General features: G+C 38.1%; 2 protein-coding genes across 2 annotated transcripts; one reads left to right on the top strand and one right to left on the bottom strand.

Moving 5' to 3' along the window:
* Positions 1 to 231: 231 nt before the first annotated feature.
* Positions 232 to 825, bottom strand: RB195_026277 (uncharacterized protein; the record flags this gene model as incomplete). The annotated part of the gene is made up of 4 exons (XM_064214759.1): positions 232 to 386; positions 451 to 519; positions 601 to 658; positions 745 to 825. The coding sequence occupies 4 exons, from the start codon at positions 823 to 825 to the stop codon at positions 232 to 234; spliced, it is 363 nt and encodes a 120-aa protein (XP_064070640.1).
* Positions 826 to 5,811: 4,986 nt separating this feature from the next.
* Positions 5,812 to 18,192, top strand: RB195_026276 (uncharacterized protein; the record flags this gene model as incomplete). The annotated part of the gene is made up of 6 exons (XM_064214758.1): positions 5,812 to 6,155; positions 6,587 to 6,836; positions 9,622 to 9,906; positions 12,593 to 12,768; positions 17,356 to 17,493; positions 18,150 to 18,192. The coding sequence occupies 6 exons, from the start codon at positions 5,812 to 5,814 to the stop codon at positions 18,190 to 18,192; spliced, it is 1,236 nt and encodes a 411-aa protein (XP_064070639.1).
* Positions 18,193 to 21,331: the final 3,139 nt, after the last annotated feature.

Genomic DNA, 21,331 nt, shown 5'->3' with positions numbered 1-21,331 from the left:
CAGTATTGTTCAAGCACAATTGCTAGGCGGCGTGATCCTGGTAAATATTCTTAATGCAAATATCAAAAGCCAACTTGTTAGGGACAGATTATGCGACAAATGCTGCATTTATTAAAGATGTGTTATTTGTTTTTAAAAAATGGCGACTGCGTACAAATGAGGGTAATATATGAGATTGAGTGCTTGATGTAATACCATTTACTTTGGAGAAACCGGTAGGATGAGGATTACTTAACACATGACAGGAAAACGACTTGGAAGCTTGATAAATCCACTTGCAGAGCACAGATATGAGCATACTGTAGGATCGATTGTGAGGTGAAATGTCTTATACTGGCTCACGAAATAGAATAGCGGCAAGTAAGACGTTGGAAACGTTCTCGATTCTTGAAAGAAACTCTCAATTGAATGATAGGAACGAATGCTTGTCGATAACGAATGAGTTCTTACCACTTGTATCGCTATATGACCAATAAGTTCCTGATATTGCGAAGAGCAAATGTTGCATCGAAGGTGATCCTAGACATTAATAGTCATTCGTTGGTTCATTGGGCAGCGGTAGCTGCATTATTATAGAAAACATTATTCGAAGTAATACACTTTTGTACGCTCGACCGAGAACCGGAGCTGCAGTAAGTTTTCTCGCTGCAAGCCGCATCTTAAAAAGTCATAGGCATATTTTGGTAAAGGATCTGAGGACAAATTAAATCTCTAGTTTTATTAATGTAAGTTAAAAAAAATTACGGGGAGCTGAAAATGAATAAACAGTATTTTAGAGAGAAATATCGAAAATTCGTGGAATTCTTTCATTGCTTTTTGAGCCATCTCTGCGTCGGTGGTAAAACTGTCGCTTCTGGTCGTGAGTTATTTTCTTATCACAAATTTTATTCTACTTACTAAATTAACTTGTCATGAGTCATGAAGACTTGAACTTCTTTGTGCTCTCCTTTCTTTTAGGTTGGATATGGGTCACATGATGGCTGGAACCCAAATTAATATGGATAGAAAGAACGAACCTATCTTCACGTGAGAAAGCGGCTGAATTAGCATGAATATCACCGCAGGTAACCTCATATGTGTTTTTTTGTGCAGACTTTACTTCTTTTAACACTGCAATATTTAGTAGTTTAACCCTTTGATAACAGCGCCGCTCAACGTTGCGCCGCACGCTTTCTAACGGTTATTTTCCGTGATTTCCCAATTTTTCAATTTTTTTTGTACTTGATTGGTTTATTATCTTCGAATAGTATCGCACTTTACATGGGCCTGAAAAAATGTTTCTATCTTCTGAAAACAAGTAATAAATCTAAATAACAATTAAAATCAACAGCTGTTGCAAATCACACTTTTTGTGCATTCTTTAGGAACATTCAGTGCAAAAATGGCTTTTACATTTATTACAACTAATTGGACGAAGTTTCTGATCTCAGAGCCATATGTTTGATCAAATTTAGGATTCTTTTCCCTCCTCTGCTTACTCCTTTCTTCGACAATTACTGACAACATTTCCTTGTTCAAATATCGGTCGTAAAAGTCGATCGGTTTGTGACAGCTACGTGACTGATCATGTGTACCAAACTTTCGAGAAAATTTGCACAGAACATGAGTTTCTGTGTTGGTTGACCATTTTTCTGTTCATTCTCACTATCTGACATCGACAGTGTCTCATTACTTCTCGAATCAGACTGCTTATCCACAGGCAGCAGTAGCTCATCATTGAAGGTAAAATCATTTTCGGTAGTTTTCGTTATATCTTCATCAGATTCAAATAATAGTCTTTTAAAACTATTTTTCAAATCGTGTAACTCAGATTCGTCGATCTTCTAGAACTCAATTAACTGTACGTAAGCAGAATGAATGAGAGTAAAAAAGTTACAACAATGCAGTTAGCAAAAAATACGAGTTAAATTATGTGAAAATGCAAGAATTTCTTTGCACGAAAAAGTGGTAAAGTTGTACAACGCGGCTCAATGTTGAGCTGCGGTTGCACAGTGTCCTAAAACGTGCCTGTCCCACGTGCCAGACATGCAAAAACGTGCACTGTCGTCGTTGGGTTAACATAGTTGTTTAAACATCTGTCATCCAACCTGTTTGGTTGAAGGGAGCAACCAAACTAGAACTACTAGTGTTCTTTGAATTTACTATAGTTTTTATTTCACGTTCGAGAAAAAAATTAGATGTGAACATCCAAACTTTTTTTAGAAGGTAATTTGATCGCTTTCCATAAACTATTGTGATACCTACTACTGGTTGCGCGTTCATGTTCAAAGTCCTTACTATTTGCAAGGGATGGATCGCGAGCAAATGCGTTATATGCCCTGGCAAAGTTCGAGAACACGTTCAAATTCTTCTCAAAACGCTCCCTTAGTAGTTTAATGAGCACTAGAAACGGTAGGTTGTTATCTACTCTAAGTTCTGAACCAATCCTACTAGCATTTTCAACGTTATTCTTTGAAGAATGATGGCGGATGACAATTTTTTATGCGTCTGCTCTATTTTCTGAAATATTTTGACCCAGAAAAATTATAGGACATGCGATCTACTGGTGGGCATTGTCCTCAGTGGCGGTATTTTTGGGGTATTTTTTTCTGGTAGCATATTTGTGTGGAAAGATAAGAACATTGAATTCACAAATCGATTGCCCTCTTCGAACCACTGTGTAAACCCGTATGCGTTCGTAAACCTTTACGATTCCGAATTGAATAAATGTTTGAACAATCCCTTCAGGAAGATGCTGACATAATCCAAGAAATTAACTAACCACTTAATTTGGGTTCGCGACGTTGTTTTCAGGTGTCACAGCAAAAGAGAAACACCTAGAAATTAAGAAATCAGTTAGATCTGGAACCCTTAGCCTAATTAGTTTACACGACGTTGCATTCATACAAATGAATGAAAACGCGTAAGGTGGAGCTCAATATTTGCAGCATTATAAAGATTTGCTTCGTCGACAATACCGACCAGTCTGTATGCCCCTTATCCAACTGATTTGTGGATTTATAGGGAGCGTTTTCACTAAAGTAAAGTACTTCCCGAATCCTGTCTGCCAGTCCAAATAACCCAATGTCTAAAATTTTCCCCCAATGCTGCCCTCAGCAGTTTTGAGGAGTTTTGAGTGGGTTATGTTCGAAGTAACTTGTCTATTATCTTTATCTCAGACATAAAAGAAATGCACTGAGTTCGTATACGTACGTGAAGATTTTTCGCCAAAATAAGAGCCGGTAGCATAGAAATAGGAGGTTAGAAGTGCCCTGACAGGCAAACAAACACTTGTGGGAAGGTTCCACAAAAAGTGACAAGATTAATTTCGTTCTATGCTTCATTCTATGCCTAAAAATTGTCTTCCAAATCTGGACCTTCACAATTCCATCGTTCGCTTCTTTCACAAGTATAAGACTATAATTAGGAGCAGAATAGGTGCCTTAATCGCGGATAACGTCTCACAGATGTTGATGTGCTGCACAGTGTTGTGACTTCAACTCAGCTATGCCTATTTCTTCGGCTCCTGACTCCTCTTCTCCGTGAGACCAAGCATGGGTGAGGGATGAGCTGAATTTTATGTGGTCTTTCAATCTTTTCCGTGAACTATTTCAGAAGTATAACTTCGTTACTCGACAATTAGTGAGCGACTTGTTTGTGAATTCAGTGCGACTTGTAGAACTTATCAGTTGCTGAAGATTTATGCAAGAGTGGGGTTCAGTGGCTTGCCGAGAGGAAACGCCATAGTCATAGGATAGCATACGGCACGAACTCAAATTGAAATCCGAGAATGCGCTTGTGCGCCCGTTTTCCGGTGTGCGAACGCGTAAATGGACCTAAAGCAGGAGCCGAGAAGAGGTTGGATGATTGTGGGTTAGAGGTGTCACTGTGTATTCGCTTAGAATATGCCGATGGGCAACATTGGTAAGCGAAGTATAACGAAAGCTGCTTGATTGTGTATGTGCACTGTGACGAGAGTCCAACTTTGTTCTATGCTTTCTATGATGAAGTCCAGAATCTCTGTGCGTCCACAACGATCTGCGGTCTATTTGTTTATGATTCCTAGTCGCGTAATCTATTGTTATACTGTGAGAGTGTTGATCTACATTTCCGTGCTTCTTTCATCACAGTTTCTTATTATTCTTCCATCTATCCTATTTTCTACTGAAACCTCGATTACCGCTGCTTCTCAGATCCTTGAAATTTCCACTTGAGCTCTCTTATATGCCTCTTCGCCACCTTGAAAAGAGAAGATAGCTGATGACCCACTGGAAGAGCTGATCTGAAAGTAATTAACACAGAATGATGTCCGTGCTTCTACAGCTTTTACCATTTTTCAGGTATTCTTAGTACCATGTGAGCATTTTTCAGTTACATCATCTTGGTTTGCCATGAAGCATAGCAGGGGAATTGTAGTACTTTTGGCGCTGTAAGATGCAACGCATTTTCAGATAGAACCATGTCATCTGGCTGTAGTTGGACATGTTCACGTCATTCATGTCATGACATGAGAAGGACAAGCAGCAGACATCTGCCAAAAATCATGAAATCAAAATGAAATTGAAATGGAATTATAAAATCTCTTTTTTTTCTGGTTTGTTGACTACATTTGAAGATTTAAAGGCAGCAGTCGAGGAATTCTCTCCAGCATCAAATGGAGTTCGGAACATAGTTTACAATTATTATGGCGAAAGCGGAAATACTCCTATAAGTCAACGAATCGAATGCCTTAGGAGCACTAGAAGCATCAGTTTACTCGTCGACGAAACTCTGCACCAGTAATTAACGAAAGTGGAATTTGTCGCTCGCAGTGGTGCAAAAATGTGCTTTACTGGGTAATTTCGCCTGTGATCCACTTTTTATAGTTTTTTTTCCTAAAAAGTTACCTCTTTAGATAAATTTACTCCTCGGGTGCTCTAGAGGCGTCTGATTCCTGGTCTGCTAGAGACGTTTCGCTTTTTCGATGTGACTCTTGCAATCTACGTTTCCCTATCTAAAGGAGAAAAGTTAAAAGAATCAAACATCAAAATTTGTTCCAGTGATGTCTTAAAATTTTAGAAAAACTAAGCAGTCTCAGAGCTCAATTTGTCAGCTCGAAGCACGTACTTTGCATTACCTACAACTCAAGAGAGGACTCATTTTCAGTCGATGGGTAGATTAAGGGTCTTCAAGATCACTGAATTATAACTTTGCACATGTACAAGTTACTAATTCTTGATTTGGTATAGAATTACAATTTTCGTTGAAATTTTAAGGTGAATTAACACTCCCGTTATGTTCTCGAGATCCGTAAGGAACTTGCGATAGAATTCTGAACGTTCATCTTTATATGTACTATAAAGTGTGAGTGTACTTTTAGTTTCATTGTGCTGAAATGCATTGAACGAAATCAATTTAGGGATGCATTATGAAAGAGACTAATCCTCTAGCTCTATTCGTTTAGAGAATTTCCTTCAGCTTTTCAAAGTTCTATTTTTACTTCGCCTTACCTCTAATTTTATTCGTAAGGAAGCTGTATCTCCTACGCATCTGAGAAGCCCTTTTAGTTCAAAAATCCGATGGGGAACAACTCTGAAGTTCTACCCTCTTTGAACCCCTGCATTTAGAGTTGAACTGTGCACTATTTTTTTTTATTGAGTGAACAATTATACATTTCTCACAGTCACATGACAGTTTTGGTGCGGACTGTACCCAACCTTCCCATCAGGAACATTACGCTGCACATTTCCAAGTCCTGGAAGTAACCTCTAGCAGAGGCGGGGACATCGGGCGATTTAGGGGCCACCCACAGCGATACCGTAGTGTCCGCCCCTATCTAGAGCAGCATTGGTGATGGAGCGTGCGTTGGCACCAGTCTCCTACATCATCTTGCCAGTAACACATGATCCATGGCCAGATGATGTCGCTGATCTCTCGTCGTCACCTACTACAAACATCACATCGCACTCGATGTCGGTGCTTCTGAAAGCACTGCTGGCTATTGTTGTGACGGTGATGATCATCGTGACGATTATTGGGAATGCGCTCGTCTGCCTTGCTGTAGTACTGGTGAGGAAGTTGAAGCAACCAGCCAACTTCCTTATCGTATCGCTCGCCATCGCCGATTTTTTTGTTGGTATGCTGGTGATGCCTCTTGCGCTCGTTGATCTTCTTTTTCCTGAATGGCCGTTAGGAAGGTTTGTTTCTTGCATATTGCCGCTGGAAAGCATTTTGTGCGTACAACTGTTTACTACGTACAAATACGGACAATCATAGATGGTAATGCAATTTACGTTGCACACGTCCCGTATTCTAGTGTAGTTTACACTTGTGCTGCGGTTAAATATCTAGACAGGTATTATTTATGTTGTTTTGAGCAGAAGGACTTTGCTTTGACCTAGCATTTTCACTGCGAACATTTGAAGGTGCAGTAGATGCATTTGCTCGGAATGAGGTCCCAATGAGGGGAATTCAAAGTATGAAACCATTAGTCATTGATGAGTATATTGAGACACAAAAATGCTTTCATTTGTTCCCTCTTCTGTCAGAATTAACGTTCTGAGGTAGAATTTCCCAAACTTCGAGAAAAGTGTTTTTTGGTTCCTCATTTTTAATAAGAAGATTTCAGATCAGTGTGCAAGTTATGGACAACTGCTGATCTAACACTTTGCACTGCTTCCATAGTCAGCCTCTGTGCAATATCTGTGGATCGTTACCTGGTTATCACCAGACCTTTGCGATACTCAGCTATGCGAACGACGGCACGAATGCTCGTGTATATAGCCATTGTATGGGTTGTAGCGGCGGTCGTCAGCCTATCTTCTCATATTATTGCGAACCTACTCGACTCTCAAGGAGCAGATGATCGGATCTGTCAGGTTTGTGTGTTCCACAGTGTTTCTAGAATATGTTTGAGTTCTGCTTTACTTTGATAAACAACTTATTGCTCAAGTAGGAACGTGAATGGATGTGTGCGGAAACGATTTTGTCCCTTTCGCGCTTTGTTTTCAGTGCGAGGTCCTATCAACTATTATAAATGTCTATTATGAATGAGTTTGTGGTGTTTTCAGCATGAACATAAGATCCTATCATGATTCTTTAACGGCTTGCGTAGCCCTTGTAGCGATCGTTTGGATCTCAGCATAGATTATTGGCGTTTGCTTTATATCCGTGTTGACGTGTTTCCGAATTCAATAAACGGGTGAAGACGATTGCTGTCACCTGAATTTGCGGGTTTTTTCATTTCTTTCAAACGTAGAAAGTATGAAAAAAAATGCTACAGATGGTTACGCAACGTTCGTAGACTGTGTTTTTTTTTCTGTCGCTATTTTTAGTTTTCTTTTGTATGTTATGCAATTTCATGCAATCTCGCATATTCATCAACATGAATTGTGTATTCACGGGGCCAATCGATGTCGATCGAGAGACATTGACTCACATGTATCACCTCATCTACTAATTGTGTATGCAGCAAATGTGAACATTTGTCGTTCCCGAACAAGCTACGAAGGGAATCTTTCAACCGTCCACGGTAAAAGAAGTTCCAGCTATTTTATGTGTGTGTGAAGGGGGGAGGGGGGGGGGGGGGATCGTTTTGGATATATGAACATTAGTTTTTTTTTCTTTCGAAACACGTTCGCCAGAGTTCGAATATGCTGAAAAAAAAATGTCCCAAACGTCATGTCAATCCATTGTTAAGTTACTCTTAAGCGAGGGATTTTTTTTTTTCTATTTTGAAATGAAGTTATTGAAAACAATGCCAACTTAGGAATACTATGTTCCCTGCAACCTTTTAAACCTCTCTTGAAATTGCAATCAAAACTCACCTTTGGTGAAAAGCAACAGCGATGCTTGTAGCGTTCGAAAAGATTTCAATGCGCCTATACTAATTTAGAACAAGTATGATGCGGTAATTTTTCAGATATAAATAGCCGCAGGCTCGATAAATTACTACTACAGCGTTGGCATCCGGTGTATAAGTTTTGGGTTGTTAGGAAGAGTTAGTGGCATTACTTTCCACTACTTATACACTTTAACACATATACACGTGGATCTCTGCATAGATGTCTCATTTAGAAATAGTGCTCTAAATTCGTGCACGGAGAACGAATTTTTTTTCCAAAAATAAAGAGTTCTCGTGCTACATTAACATGTATTTGTGTCTAATTCAATGCCTTTTGCAGTTTTTGAAAAAAAAAAACCTGATTTTTTTTTTCAATATTGTTGGATTTCTTACATTGACGTTTCCTTCTCATCTTTGTCCATTGCTAGAATAATTTGTATCCGAACCGATAACGGAGGAAATGAAAAATACTTGCCGAAATGACTTCCAACCCAGTTGGAGTGATACAACTTTGGTTTTATGTTATTCTTCCTTCCATAGGCAAATCGCATCTTCATTTCATCATTTCATGCGTTTTTGAAATAGTTTTTTTTAAGACCTTTCTTTAATAACTGAGTTATTAAGGTGTGCTATTTATTCATTTTTGTCCAACTGTAGTATTATGTCGAATTTTTCGTTTCGTTCCAGAAAAATTCTGCCTTTCTGTCATCTCTGCTGTAGCCTTTTAGAGAAAATATTTCAATAATAACTAACTGAAAAAAAAGCTGTGCTTTTTTGTTTGAAGACCTTAAACTGGTCCATTCCCTACACTAGTCTTCACTACATTAATTTTTTTGAACGTTTTCATGATGAATTCAAGTAGAAACAATCCCGAAAATTGCAGGGAGCACCTGGTATTTTTAGTTCCGTTACTTTCTCTCTTCAATAGCATCATTGGAACGTTACTCTCCGACTTTTCTTTATCGATTCCATAGCCAGCTTATTTAGCAAAAACTGTGAGTTGCGTACCCATATGAATTGTTTGTATTATGGAATAAGAGACATTTAATATGAATCATGCTGCTACTGAAAATTGACTCATCCTGAACATCTTTCGAGTCATACTTCAGTGGGAAATTAATGTGGAAAATAGTGTATGCCTATCGGATTTCTTAGACGAGTCTTTAAATATTGCGATGTTGAGGAAGTAATGATTTTTTGAAGCTCCACTGAATTATCCATGACCTGCTTTTGCAACATTTCCGACCACAAAAGGACAACAATTTCTTTTTGAGTCGGTGTTTTTTTTTTCCGGACGTGTCCACTCATTCATGTCTCGTCAGGTTGTAGATTTTGGCACTTTTGTTGGATTTCGCGTGGATGTCTTAGAAACTATAATACTTAGTTGGCAACTTTTTGGCGGAGCAGAATTCTTACTTGCCTCAACTTCTTTTCAGTGCACTTGCTCTCATCAAGCTTCTTGTTTCCTTTTCTTTGTAATATTTCTTAGATTAATTGCGGCTTCACAGATCTTTTCTTTTCACCAAAGTATTCTTCAAACATTCACCTAGCGACAGCATAAAAAGAGGTTAGAAAACTCACATCAGTTCTAATGGTACTCGGATGAACACGCTTGAGTGCGGACTTTCTGATGATTTTCGCTTTGTGGCACAACCAGTTCTCTTCTAAGGATAGATATTTGAATTTCTTTACGTTACCTCATTTGTTTTCCCTGCGATTAGTGACAACTTTGAATGTGGGGAATTTTGTAGTGATCAGTCAATTTCTGCGCGATTATTACACGTTTTATACCTAAGAAGTAATGAGAAAACGTATTGCAGGTGATCCAGCACTTCGCCTACCAAATTTACGCGACCATCATCTCATTCTACGGTCCAACCCTAATTATGCTGATTTTATATGTGAAGATTTGGCGTGCTGCAAAACAAATTGCACGAAAAGATCATGATCAGTCGACGCATGCACATGTTGACGTCAATAAGAACTGTAACGATCACATGGATCTGATTTCGGAAGTGCAAAATCCCTTGAAGATGGTGAAGAGCGATCATCGCGGATATTTACATCGTCCAAGTGCTCTTTTTCATGCTGTCAGAATGCCGCTGGTAAGCTGTGTTGACCTTTCATTTGCATTCAATTACGACGCCTTTTCGGCACAACCAGAACATATTTGCTGATGAATAGGAGGCACGTTAAGTGTTTTCCGTTCCTTGGTTGCTAGGAGTGCGCTGAATTTTTTTCCTGTTGTTTCTTTGTGTTTTGGGACTTTGTGAGATTTGAGGGGACGAAGGAGCAGTCTGGCATCGGTGAATGTCCACATAAGACTCGTATATCTTTCAGCGCCACGTATTTGGGAATATGTTTGCTGGCAGTTGCTCATCTGCATAATGGCTGCTCCGCATTATATAGCGCATGCGTTGATTGGATCCAGGAACAATGTCTATTTTGATTCATAGTTTTTGTGGAAGACTAGCCAGTAGCGCAGCGGTTTCTGGACTGAACACAACCGCACATCATCCACTGAGAATAATGCTGAGAAAAGAATGCTGAAAGAAGGTCGCTCGCTTGTTTATTGTGTTCCTGTCTCGCTCTCCTTTTGCACTCTCTCCAGTCACTGCACAGAGCTGCTGTGTTTCAAAGAGATTCCAGCATATTCGAAAACGAAACGCATCTCCGTTATTTTTCACATTATTTATCATTTCGGATTTCCGCTGGGATTGAACTACACACGAGTCATTTTTTCCCCTATTAATCTTTTTAAACGCTCTATTTACCTGGTTTTCTTATCACTTCATGTCAGAATACGTGCAGCTTTCTGATGGTTCTGAATATGACACATGAATCTGTGCTATTAATCTCTCTATTTCTTTAGTGGGCGCCTACATTTATCATGCTAACGGAATTCCGGCTCGCTCTGATTCTCACCGATCGGATTTCTCTCCATTAAAATACCGGCGTCTCCAGACGAATTTGAAGCCTCTCAAACAAAACATAGGGAAATATGGGCCTGCGAGGGTTCATGAATGAAAGTACACCTTCCTATGGGTTCCATAGATTCTATGTGACCACATATAACAAGTTAAATACGTACGCAAAACTTATCAGGAATTTTGGCAAGTTCAGTAGGCACTACTAAGCTCATATTAACTTTTACTGCTTCTAACTCTTCGTAAAGATAAGCAAAATTGAAAAATAATGTGTAAATATTTTTGAAAAAGAATTTGGTCCTTTTTATCTCGTTTAACAGTCAAACAAATAGTTTTTTTTGTAGTGGAAGGTGGGAGCATTGTCCTAGTACATTGAAGTATACTCCACATTTTTAGTTCGAATGAGGAAAATATAAGGTGCTCAAATAACCATTATTGAACATCATCTTGTTGAACGTCATTATCATCAACAACATCTTTTATTCTTTTGTTTCTAAATATAGCAAACCTTAAACCGAGACTCAGAACTGAAAACAGCTAGCACTAAATGATTTTTTGAGTTCCATGAGGTTGTATACCCACAAGAAATTGGAAACACCCCAGATTTCATTATCTTCCTGAGTAACAGGATGAAAAGCGGAAATTTTGGAAGTACTTTGATGTTAAGGTTGTCATCCATCATGAGTACCTTGCCAGGGTCTCACACACACATCAACAAAAACCAGTAATTTTCCCTTTTGCTCAAAATGTCTTACTTTTCATCGCAGGGATTTGGCACCAGCCTTCCTAAACCGTTGTGAATGAGTCCTTTACTATCCATTAACTTTCCTCCAAAAGCAGAAATTTGGTTGCGCGTTTTCGCTTGTTCCAGACAAAAAATCCTGGAGAAATCTTATCATATATCATGTGTTCATTGGGATGCTCGTCCATGCCAAGGCTAAAGCGTTTTCTAAGGATATTATAGCCGAAGACTCATGACTATTTAGCATTGTAAGCAATTTGAAGAACGTTTACTTGAATGAGTTCAGTGCCCGGTTGGCTGCCACCTGACTAATGGAAAAAGAACTACAGGATGCTGTTCTGAAATATGTCTAAGTACTAATCGAAACGAAAAATCGGTCACTAACAGTGCTTCTTTTTCTGTTTATTTTTCCGGATAAGAAAAGTATTTTTATGAGCAATAACTCACCTTTTGCATCTGAAGTTCTACACTGTTGTGATTATAAAACTTGGTCTCTTAGTTTCTCAGACAAAGAAGAGCAGAAATATTCAAACGGTGTGGAAAAGTAAGAAAATTTGTTTCCGAATACTTTCACACATTTTGACCTTCTCAATAATGTAGATATTGTTTATAAGGTAGATGATTTGACTTAAAGTTTCAGTAATTTTTCTAGGATGCAAATATGAATTAATTTCTGAGAATTATTCTATATGTGTTCCTTGTGAGATTGTTCGCTACAATTTCTCTCGTATACCATGTTCACTTAACTTAATCAGGATTTCCATGTACACCGATGCGGTGAGTTCGCACTGTGAATTTGGTCGTAAATTATCCTTGTGCCCAGCTCTAATTTTCCCCTTCTCGGCACGTTCATTTGTGGCAGACTTTCTTGATTTTAGTTATTCTGTGGAATCTTCCAGAGTGACTTCATACTTTTGTAATTGGAAAAAGATGTCGAAATTTTGCTCTGCGAGCGATTATATGTGCTTGTATGCATTAACGTTCGTTCCACAAATTGGCCGCTCTCTTTAATCAGCTGTTAAATTCGTAAACCATGGCAAAAACGGCTTGATTGTTTGTTTTTTAAACTGTAAGTTTGTTATCTTTGTGATACGAACAACCACCTCAGGTCCTCGTTTTCAGATTCGACAAAACGACCGAAGCGAATGCAAAGCACGGAAAACGTTAGGTGTTATCATGAGTGTGTTCATCATCTGCTGGCTGCCGTTCTTCTCTCTGGCTTTACTTAAGTCGTGCCTAAGCCTGGTAGTGCCTTCCTGGCTGGATGTGCTGGCACTGTGGCTCGGATATTCGAATAGGTACTTCTTTGGCCGACTCGCTTCGTGCTGTCCTTCATGTCAGTGAGGATTGTCGTGCATGTGAATGAGTGTGAGTGAATGGTGTTCGCCCCGAAAAGGAAATGTCAATCCGATCTCAGAAGACAAGGTGCGCTTCGTCATTTATTTTATGAGCACATCGCGCACGGCTCCGAAATCTCATGAGAACGGTGTAATGCGGCCATAACTCGCCCGAGTTATGGCTTATTCCAAAAACTCGCGGCCACTTGGCTGTCATGTTAGCTCGCCCCGGTCAACTTTTGCTGAAGCTTTAGGGACATAAAGAGAGCCTCATTCGCAAAAATCCTCGGATCCGTTGTTTAAAAGAAGTTTTCGCCGCCAAACTGAGTCTCGAAGCCAGCTAATAGTTTTCGGGAAAGCTGCTTCTCCCCCACATGATACATGACATTTTCGGTGGTGTCATTCATTGACTGAGTCCATCCTTTTCCTAAACCTCTCTATGCCGAGTTTTTTTCTGCTTTGAACCATGTCCTTAGAGACCTGAGATATGTTATGTTTACGTCATAAAACGTTTTACCATGGAGAAAGAGTACATAAAACTTCTGGTTCCAGAGGCTCAAGACTGAGGTAAAGAGATAAATCTTCAATTTTTACGATAGTTCTACGATGAAGCTCTTTTTTGAACCCACAGACAAGTAAAATAAGAGAATAAGGACAGAAATTAACGCAATTTAAAGGCTAGAGCATTACCCGGATTTCTTTTGTTTGTCGCTACTCTACAAAAATTCGAAATTTGCCGAACACAGGTTGTATGCTGATTTTAAAAATGAAGGGAAATATATGACATAACAGAGAGAATGGTCGATATGTATGGGAATGTACATTCTGTCTGAATGATTTCTGAAATCTACATAGTTTGATTGCTTGATTCCAACGCTTATTGCTCATTGGAACATTCCGTACCCAGTTGCATTCGAAGATTTGATTAATCGGAGCAAAAACAATTCACGGATACTCATAATATCCAACTAGTTATCTTGAAATGGTCGAATATTTCCAGTTAATCTACTCGTTTTCACTATTGCGTATTCTGTTCGCGTTATAATGAGAGGAGACGTTAAACATATACAGGATTCGATGGTGAAGAAATGGAAATGTTGCCACGTTAGATTTAGCCTGCTCCCGGAAAAGTTTCGTATTCGACTCGTTCTTCTTTTTAGGGGATTTCCCTGCTTAATCACGGAAAACACTGAATTTTGCAGAATTACTACCATGTTATTTTGTTTTAAGGCAGCTTCATCTACCGAGAATATTTGCTGAAAATGGTATGAACCAGATCACTGAGAAATAATAGGGTTAGGATCTGCGCGATCGCGAGCTGATGGTAATTGACATCCGGACCTAAACTTTGTAAATCCAGTAATTCTGCGACAATTTTTGCTGATAGTTCCGAAAGAAGCGCATGAAAATAACCTGCTTTAATACTCTCATCATCATGAATTCAAGTTACATAACCTTCCAGAAAAAAGTTTTTTTTTCATAGCAATACCGTTTGCGGACTGGAATAATATCACTAGAATGAAAAATGTAGTTCAGATAGAAGCAAAATAATCCATAGTGCTTAAAATGTAGTTTTTAAAGTAACTTTCTTACAAAAGAAAAAGTAATAAAGAAAATAAATTTGCTGTTGTAAACATCGCTTATTGAGTGAGAAGGACAGTTCGCAACATTTGTACGAAAGTGTTGAACAAGGCTCAAGGCCAACTCCAAGCGAGTGAATGAAATGTAACTGGGAACAGCTCTGAGCATCCATCGTTTCCACACCATTCACTTTTCTTCCGGTGTTGTTCACAAATGGATTTTTACAAACGCCCTAAATTCCTTGGGTGAGGGAGGGGGATTTTTTTGTTCTATGACCTTTGAGGTAAGAGATTCCCGGTAGATTTTGTCAGGAAATGCAACAAGAATTCATGCCAAAAAAACAACAGTTCGATGACTTCGCTTTCTTCTTCTTCACTCTCTTTGAAACATACGAAAAAATCTTTAGAAAAACTTAATACAATTACCATCTTCCACTTACGCATTTTGCAAAGCGATCTAGTAATTTCTGTTGCAAACGTGCTTAAAATCTAATGGAAATTGCTCGCAAATCTCCTCAGTTTAGCACCTAATTTGTTTCGATCCTACATATATTTGCTTCCAGATTCATGATACGAACAATCTCACAAAAATAATGCTGCGTTGTAATAAGTGGTAAAAGGCAACGTTGCCAAACAAATCGAATGCCCTTTTCCTTTATCGATGGATGCAGAAGATTGCATAATTTTAATATTAAGATTCTATACCAAAGTGATCGCGAATTAACATCAACCTAGTGAATTTCTAGTTTTAATGTACAGTATTAGCAGTTTTGTGACCAAAACTTGTGATTGAAAAATGATTGGCGATGAACATGTGTCTGTTTGGGTTCATACAGCTTGCGGAATGTTTACATCCCACAGTCTCAAGAACAGGGAATATTTTCATGAGGTCCATAACTCTTATATTGCTAACAACGTCTCTTTGTCTCTTTTTGTTCAAGAGATATAAGCTGTGTGTTTTCATTCTTAGAATCTTTTTAGAGCAATGCCATAGTAGAGCATTTTATTATTCAAAAAAAAAGAAAAAAAACCGAAGCTTGTCATCAACAGCGCTTGGTAATTGTGGAGAATGATGACATTCATTTCAATCTATTTTTGAATTCGTTTAAAGAAGTAGTCTTATCGCATTATGGCAGTTCACTTTTTTGGATTCACTGTCAGAATTCCAATTTTTTGGAAACCGAAGAGGATACCAATTTTTTGGTGCCTAATGGAATTATTAGGAATGCTGCATACAGAAACAATATCCATTTTGAACGGCAAACCTATTTTTCTATCTTTTTAGCCTCTATATCTATGTTAACTGGTGAGAAACTGATTAATTTTTGTTTATCCGTCTTCTTTGAAAACATGATCTTCTTCCACTTTCTCTGTTATGTCAAAATGTCCTTACAAAAATGTTATTGTGTAAAATCGATGTCGATTCGCCACCAGCACTTAAACTTGTCTAAATAATGGTTGGAGAAATTCTAAAAGGTCGCACTTGTAGTGCGATACCGGCACTGGACAAAAATAGCGTTCTATTAAGGTCATATTTGTAATGATCATGTGGAAATACCTTTATCTGAGAAATTGGGGAATATCTACAGGGCAGGGAGTGTTAGGATTTCAATGCACCTCGGCTTAACGGTTAGTCGCACTGTCACTATCAGTTTTTATTCTCAACTTTCTTTCCTGGATTTATGCTACCTGCTAACTCAAACAAAGTTGTACTCATCGTTGCTTAATGAAGAGATATCGGATGATGAAAAATTCAAGTTACTATTGATCCTACTGTGCCGAACCTCTTAAAGACTGTGCTGTACCCGCCATAGGATGTATTTTGTCAGCACAATATAGGTGATTTTACTGTGTGAAATGAATTTTTTTTATTCCTTGTGGGCATCCTGGAATCCCATCTATCCCCCTTCAAACAAAACGCGAAGTTATGAGAAAAAACGGTTTCTAAGCGTATCACCTATAAATGGCCAAGAATGAGGTTAGCACGATATAAATCCAATGCTAGTGATCAGCGCTCCCATCTAAATGAGGTTTCAGCGGAAATGTGGAATGGTCAAAAAATAGTTGTTCTCGTAGCTTTACCTATACTTCTTTTAATGTATATGTCGGTCTATTTCTTCCTAATTGCCGTAAAAAACGGTCCGGAAGATGCGGTGCATGCACAAGGCTAGCGCGCTCCAATCGAACTCGTTTTAGAAAATAGCGCGCCGTATCGCTTGAAGATGTATCGTCGCAATTAGGAAGAAATGGAAGGAATCACCCCACTCTCTTTAATCTACGATCCCATATACGAGTACTCCACCTGAAATCCGTACCACCTCAGATTCGTGGGATGATGCCTTTAATTATCTCTATGCTCTGTTCTGACCACTTTTCACTCCTTTTTTAATGATCTGAAAAAAAAGACAATGAAATTAAAACATAAAAATACTACTTTCTTATGGCGCGAATAATTTTCCATCAAACGGTTTCTATAATAATATTCTGCCAACATTTATTTGAAACTCTTTTATCCATTTTTAAGTTTAAGGAAACTTATGGAAACGTTATGGATAGTGGCTCTTTTTTTAGCTATCGTTTTTCCTTCAAAGTACTGTTAAACTTTGCGTTGATTCGCCCCAGATTGTTACGTACTTTAATTTTTAAATTTTCCTATAGGAAACATTTACTCGCAGTTTTTTTTTCTCTTCTTTCTTCTATAAAACAACCAAAATGATCTGAACGTATAACAGTTGGGTTTCTATATATTTTTTGCAATATACATTCTGCAAAAAGAAATTCAAAGACGTGTCGCTGCGTCATCACCTTTGGACGGAGTATCTATTACTGGACTCTATTATTTTTTTATTATTTCTGTGACAGTGCCAGAAAGGATGTAACCATGGCTGGTGGATGGGAAAAGGATAACCTGTTAAAGCACGTCTGCACTACACTAGTCAATTATTTATTTAATATTTTACTGATACAGCACCTTGAATCCTGCCATCTACTGCAAGTACAACAAGGATTTTCGTGTACCATTTCGAGAGATGTTAGCTTGCCGGTGTGCCACATTGCAGCACGTGATGAGGCAACAGAGCTTTAGCAGTCGATATGGACCGGCTGTGTGAGTGACTTCACCTATTTCCTTCCTCTGATGTTATATTGTACAAATATATCCGGTAGTAACTATATGGTCCACTGAAAATCATGATTTCATGGACCTGAACTGCATTCACCTCTTCTTATGGAAATGATTGTATCAGAAAAGAGATTATTTCTTGTAATTTATATATTTCTTTATGAAAATCCTCTCTGTTGTTTCTAATGTCCCCAAACTACACCACTTGTGAATATTTTACGGTCAAAATCTATTTAAAAAGTGTAGAATTTGAGCTAGAGTTTAAATATTTTGTTGGTATTCACTAGTAGTCCATTACATCTCCTTAACCTTGTTCTGCTGTCTATTATTGGTATCTAAGGATTTCTCCCGAACCATTATAAAGGCTCCGTAATGTTATTGTTATTGCAAGTACTATTACAAATATTATTTTGCTTCCAACTATTGAGCATCTAGTAGGAAAATACGTGCCTGACGGGATCCTCGTTCCTGGTTTTTTTTGTTTCTGGATCATTCCTTAAGGTTGTATTGCAACTCCACAGATCCATGAAAAACCAACTTTTCTTCAAACAACATGAGAAAGAGATTAGTTTAAAAAAAAGCAGGTTTTCGTGCTCAAAATGATGATTTTCCGGCGTTCCTGTAATATAATTGTTTTGCAGTCCTCGAAGGAATGATAGTCATCCGGAATGCTCCGACGTCTAACATCCTGAAGTCACATATCATCCAAAGAGTGCCAGAACTTAATGTGCATCTCTCTGATTGCGACTTAATCTTAATTGTGCTTGTTTTGAACAGCTTTTTTACTCTCCACAACGGGACTACTTCCGTAGCATCGTCTTGCCATTTCGCCAACCTTATACAGGTTTTTGCTTGTTTTTGTTTTTGTTTTGTAAACAAAAACATGTATATATATATATATATATTGTATGTGGTAGACTGGTGGGTGGTGCCTAATCGTGCTGCAAAGCCGTTGGCTTTCGCTTCAGATAAACTCCGAACAAGTTTAGGAATTGTTTGCAATGTTTCTCGAATCATGCCTGGCAATCAGAAATTAGAAACGTATGCTTATTGTTTTGTGAAAATTAGTGCTAATTAGAATTTTCGCGTTGGTTTATCAGTTTTTCTGTGTTTCCTGATTGCCTCATTTGATGATGTACGTGTCTCAATCAAGAGCATGATATTTTTTATTTGTTTTTTTTTTCTAAATCACGATCCTTTGCAATATAGAACTGGTTTCATTCACTTCTTTTCGATGCCAAGTTAGTTGCCTTAAATTCAGCTATTATTTGCATTTCAATGTGTCATTTGTTGTGGATTTTACGGGCCAGACGATGAATTTAATAATATGTGGATAAATTTGCTTCATTCAGTGTTTAAGTCTAAAAAACAATGTACCTTTACTCTTAATGTTGATAATCAACAACAGAGCAATTTTGCTTAGTACACAACAAAGTGGATTACTGTGATTGAAGATTTTCCTTCGTGAAGGGAGCACAAAACACGTGGATTGGGTTATATGGGCCGTGAAATGTGCATGGCGGTTTGGATATCCGAAATCGCGACCAAGCTCAGAGTAGGATACAACCATCAAAGGGATTCGAAGCCAACAATAGCATTGTGATTCGAGGTGGATTGTTTATACATTCCTGAATTACATGTCTAACCATCTGTCACATTATTACACTCACCTAACTGGTATGTGTTTTTGTCACTTTTTTTTGGGTCACATTGCACTAAGTACGAGGTGAACAGTTTCTTTTTTTTCAATCTTCTCCAGCACATTAGCTTTTCCTTTAAAAACTTCTGTCCTGAAAAACGTGGCACATCATGTATCCATCCTTTAAAAAACAAGCGAGAAAATGTTTTTTTCGGTTTTCCAGGCTTACCTGACAGACTTATGACAGCAGCACAAAAATTTCATTTCAGCCGTGTAATCCTGGAACAAGCCATCATTGTCAAAGGAGGCTTAGTGTAAATTTGAGTTCTGTGTTCACATGCTTGTGAACCAGGGGCTGAAACTTTTTGACTTCAATAAAATTCTTAGCGACCTTTCATACATCACCTCCTCCTCATATAAAGAAGATGTAAAAAAAAGAACCTACTAAAATATTTGAATTTTGTGGAGCTACTTCCGTTTATTCCCGGCCGTTGCTAGCAATCAATTGAGGATCACAACTCTGAGATCAAACTCAACATCGGTTGCAACTCCGAGGTTCACGAAAGTGTTAGAGTTCCTAAATCATATTGTGTAAGAAATGAGTGGATTAAAAAATGTCTCAACGTAGAGTTCGTCACCTCCAGGGAAAATGAGACTTTATCCATTGATTTTTGCAGAAATTTCAAATATTGTCTTTTATCGAACCAAAATAGGATAAATTGTATAGAGCAAAGGTAGGTAGTTTACGGTGACTGATTCTATGAGCGTCCGGATCCCTATGTGTCTTGGATCCTAATGGTTGATTTGACTTTATTATCTTTACAAAATCTTTACAAAATAACGAATTTCCTGCTATTTCTAATCATACCGATGTCTGTGATTGACATAGTTGCATGATACATTCCGCACTTTTTCCTTTATCGATTAATGGCTGACTTCCTTAAATCCTTGAAAGGCTTCGATCGAAATCCGTTCACAGCGCTAAAACACTGTGAACGGTGCATTTTTTTAATGGGGATGAAGTTACTATTTATGAACTGTGTCGACATTTTCAGCTATTCCGACTATTCCTGGTAATTTAAGGATAAATGAGAATATTGGGATGTGATCTTGATCTCGTCACATTGGTGAGAAGAACTGATCGGGCGGTATCCAGCGATTCTCGTTGTCCATCGATTTTCAGAATGTTCACATATAACTTGTAGTTTCTATTTCTTTTCGATTTGGAAACATTTTTCATTTCTTTGGGGATTTTTCACACTTTTCTGAGTTCTTTTCTCTTTTTTTCCAGTCAACTTGTGGACCTAGTGCTTAGATGAGCTGAAAATCAGGAATAAGGCTTAGGTGTAGGAAGAATAATGAGCAAATCCTGGGAATTTCAAGTTCTCTTATCGTTATATACTAATTACAAGTTACAATACTGGTCAAAATCAGGAAATAAAACTTTATGGAAGACTTATTTTACTGAAAGGAACTTCGAGAGAGAGTAAGTGTTCCGGTCTAGTTGAATCGTAAAACCTCGGTATGATGTTAAGTTTTCGATTTATTCCTCCACTTTTTCGATAGATTTTTGAGAAGAATTAAGATTTTTCTGGAAAAGTAGACATTTTCGGGATTTCCTGTTGTGCAGGGCAAGTATTCTCAATTTAGCTATGTATTTGTTTCCTGCAATTAATAGCATACAGATCAGTAATCGAACGCATTTTCAACTCACGAACTCCGTGTCAGCTGCCCATTTTTTCCATGTGAACTGGGAACAAGGTGTATGTTTAGACAAAAAAGCAATGCTGATAGAAAAATGGTTCTTGCCGAAATGGTTTCCCATTCTATAAATTATTTTTGAACACTGGAAGACAAATGTGACAAATTTACACTCAGAAAGATCACATTTTGAAAATATCCACTTGTGAAAGTCTGGAATTGCATCGATCCTTTGATCGTATGCTTATGTACACAATCAAAATCTCTAGTCTTTCATTGACTTAATTGATTTGTTTAAAAAATAGAAAAAATTGTGGTCAATAAGTTAATATCCAAAGTGACAGGTGTCTAATTTCTCCACAATTGTTTGTGACACCGAGAATTCGATGCTTTTGTCCATAATCAATAACAAATCAGGTGTGTTGTGCCGGATATTCAGGATGTGGCGGCTGGTTCCTGTCAAAAACGCATTAACTCTTACAC

This window comes from Necator americanus, chromosome X (genome assembly GCF_031761385.1).
Source record: "Necator americanus strain Aroian chromosome X, whole genome shotgun sequence".
Taxonomy (NCBI): domain Eukaryota; kingdom Metazoa; phylum Nematoda; class Chromadorea; order Rhabditida; family Ancylostomatidae; genus Necator; species Necator americanus.
This window is presented reverse-complemented; position numbering and strand designations above follow the sequence as displayed.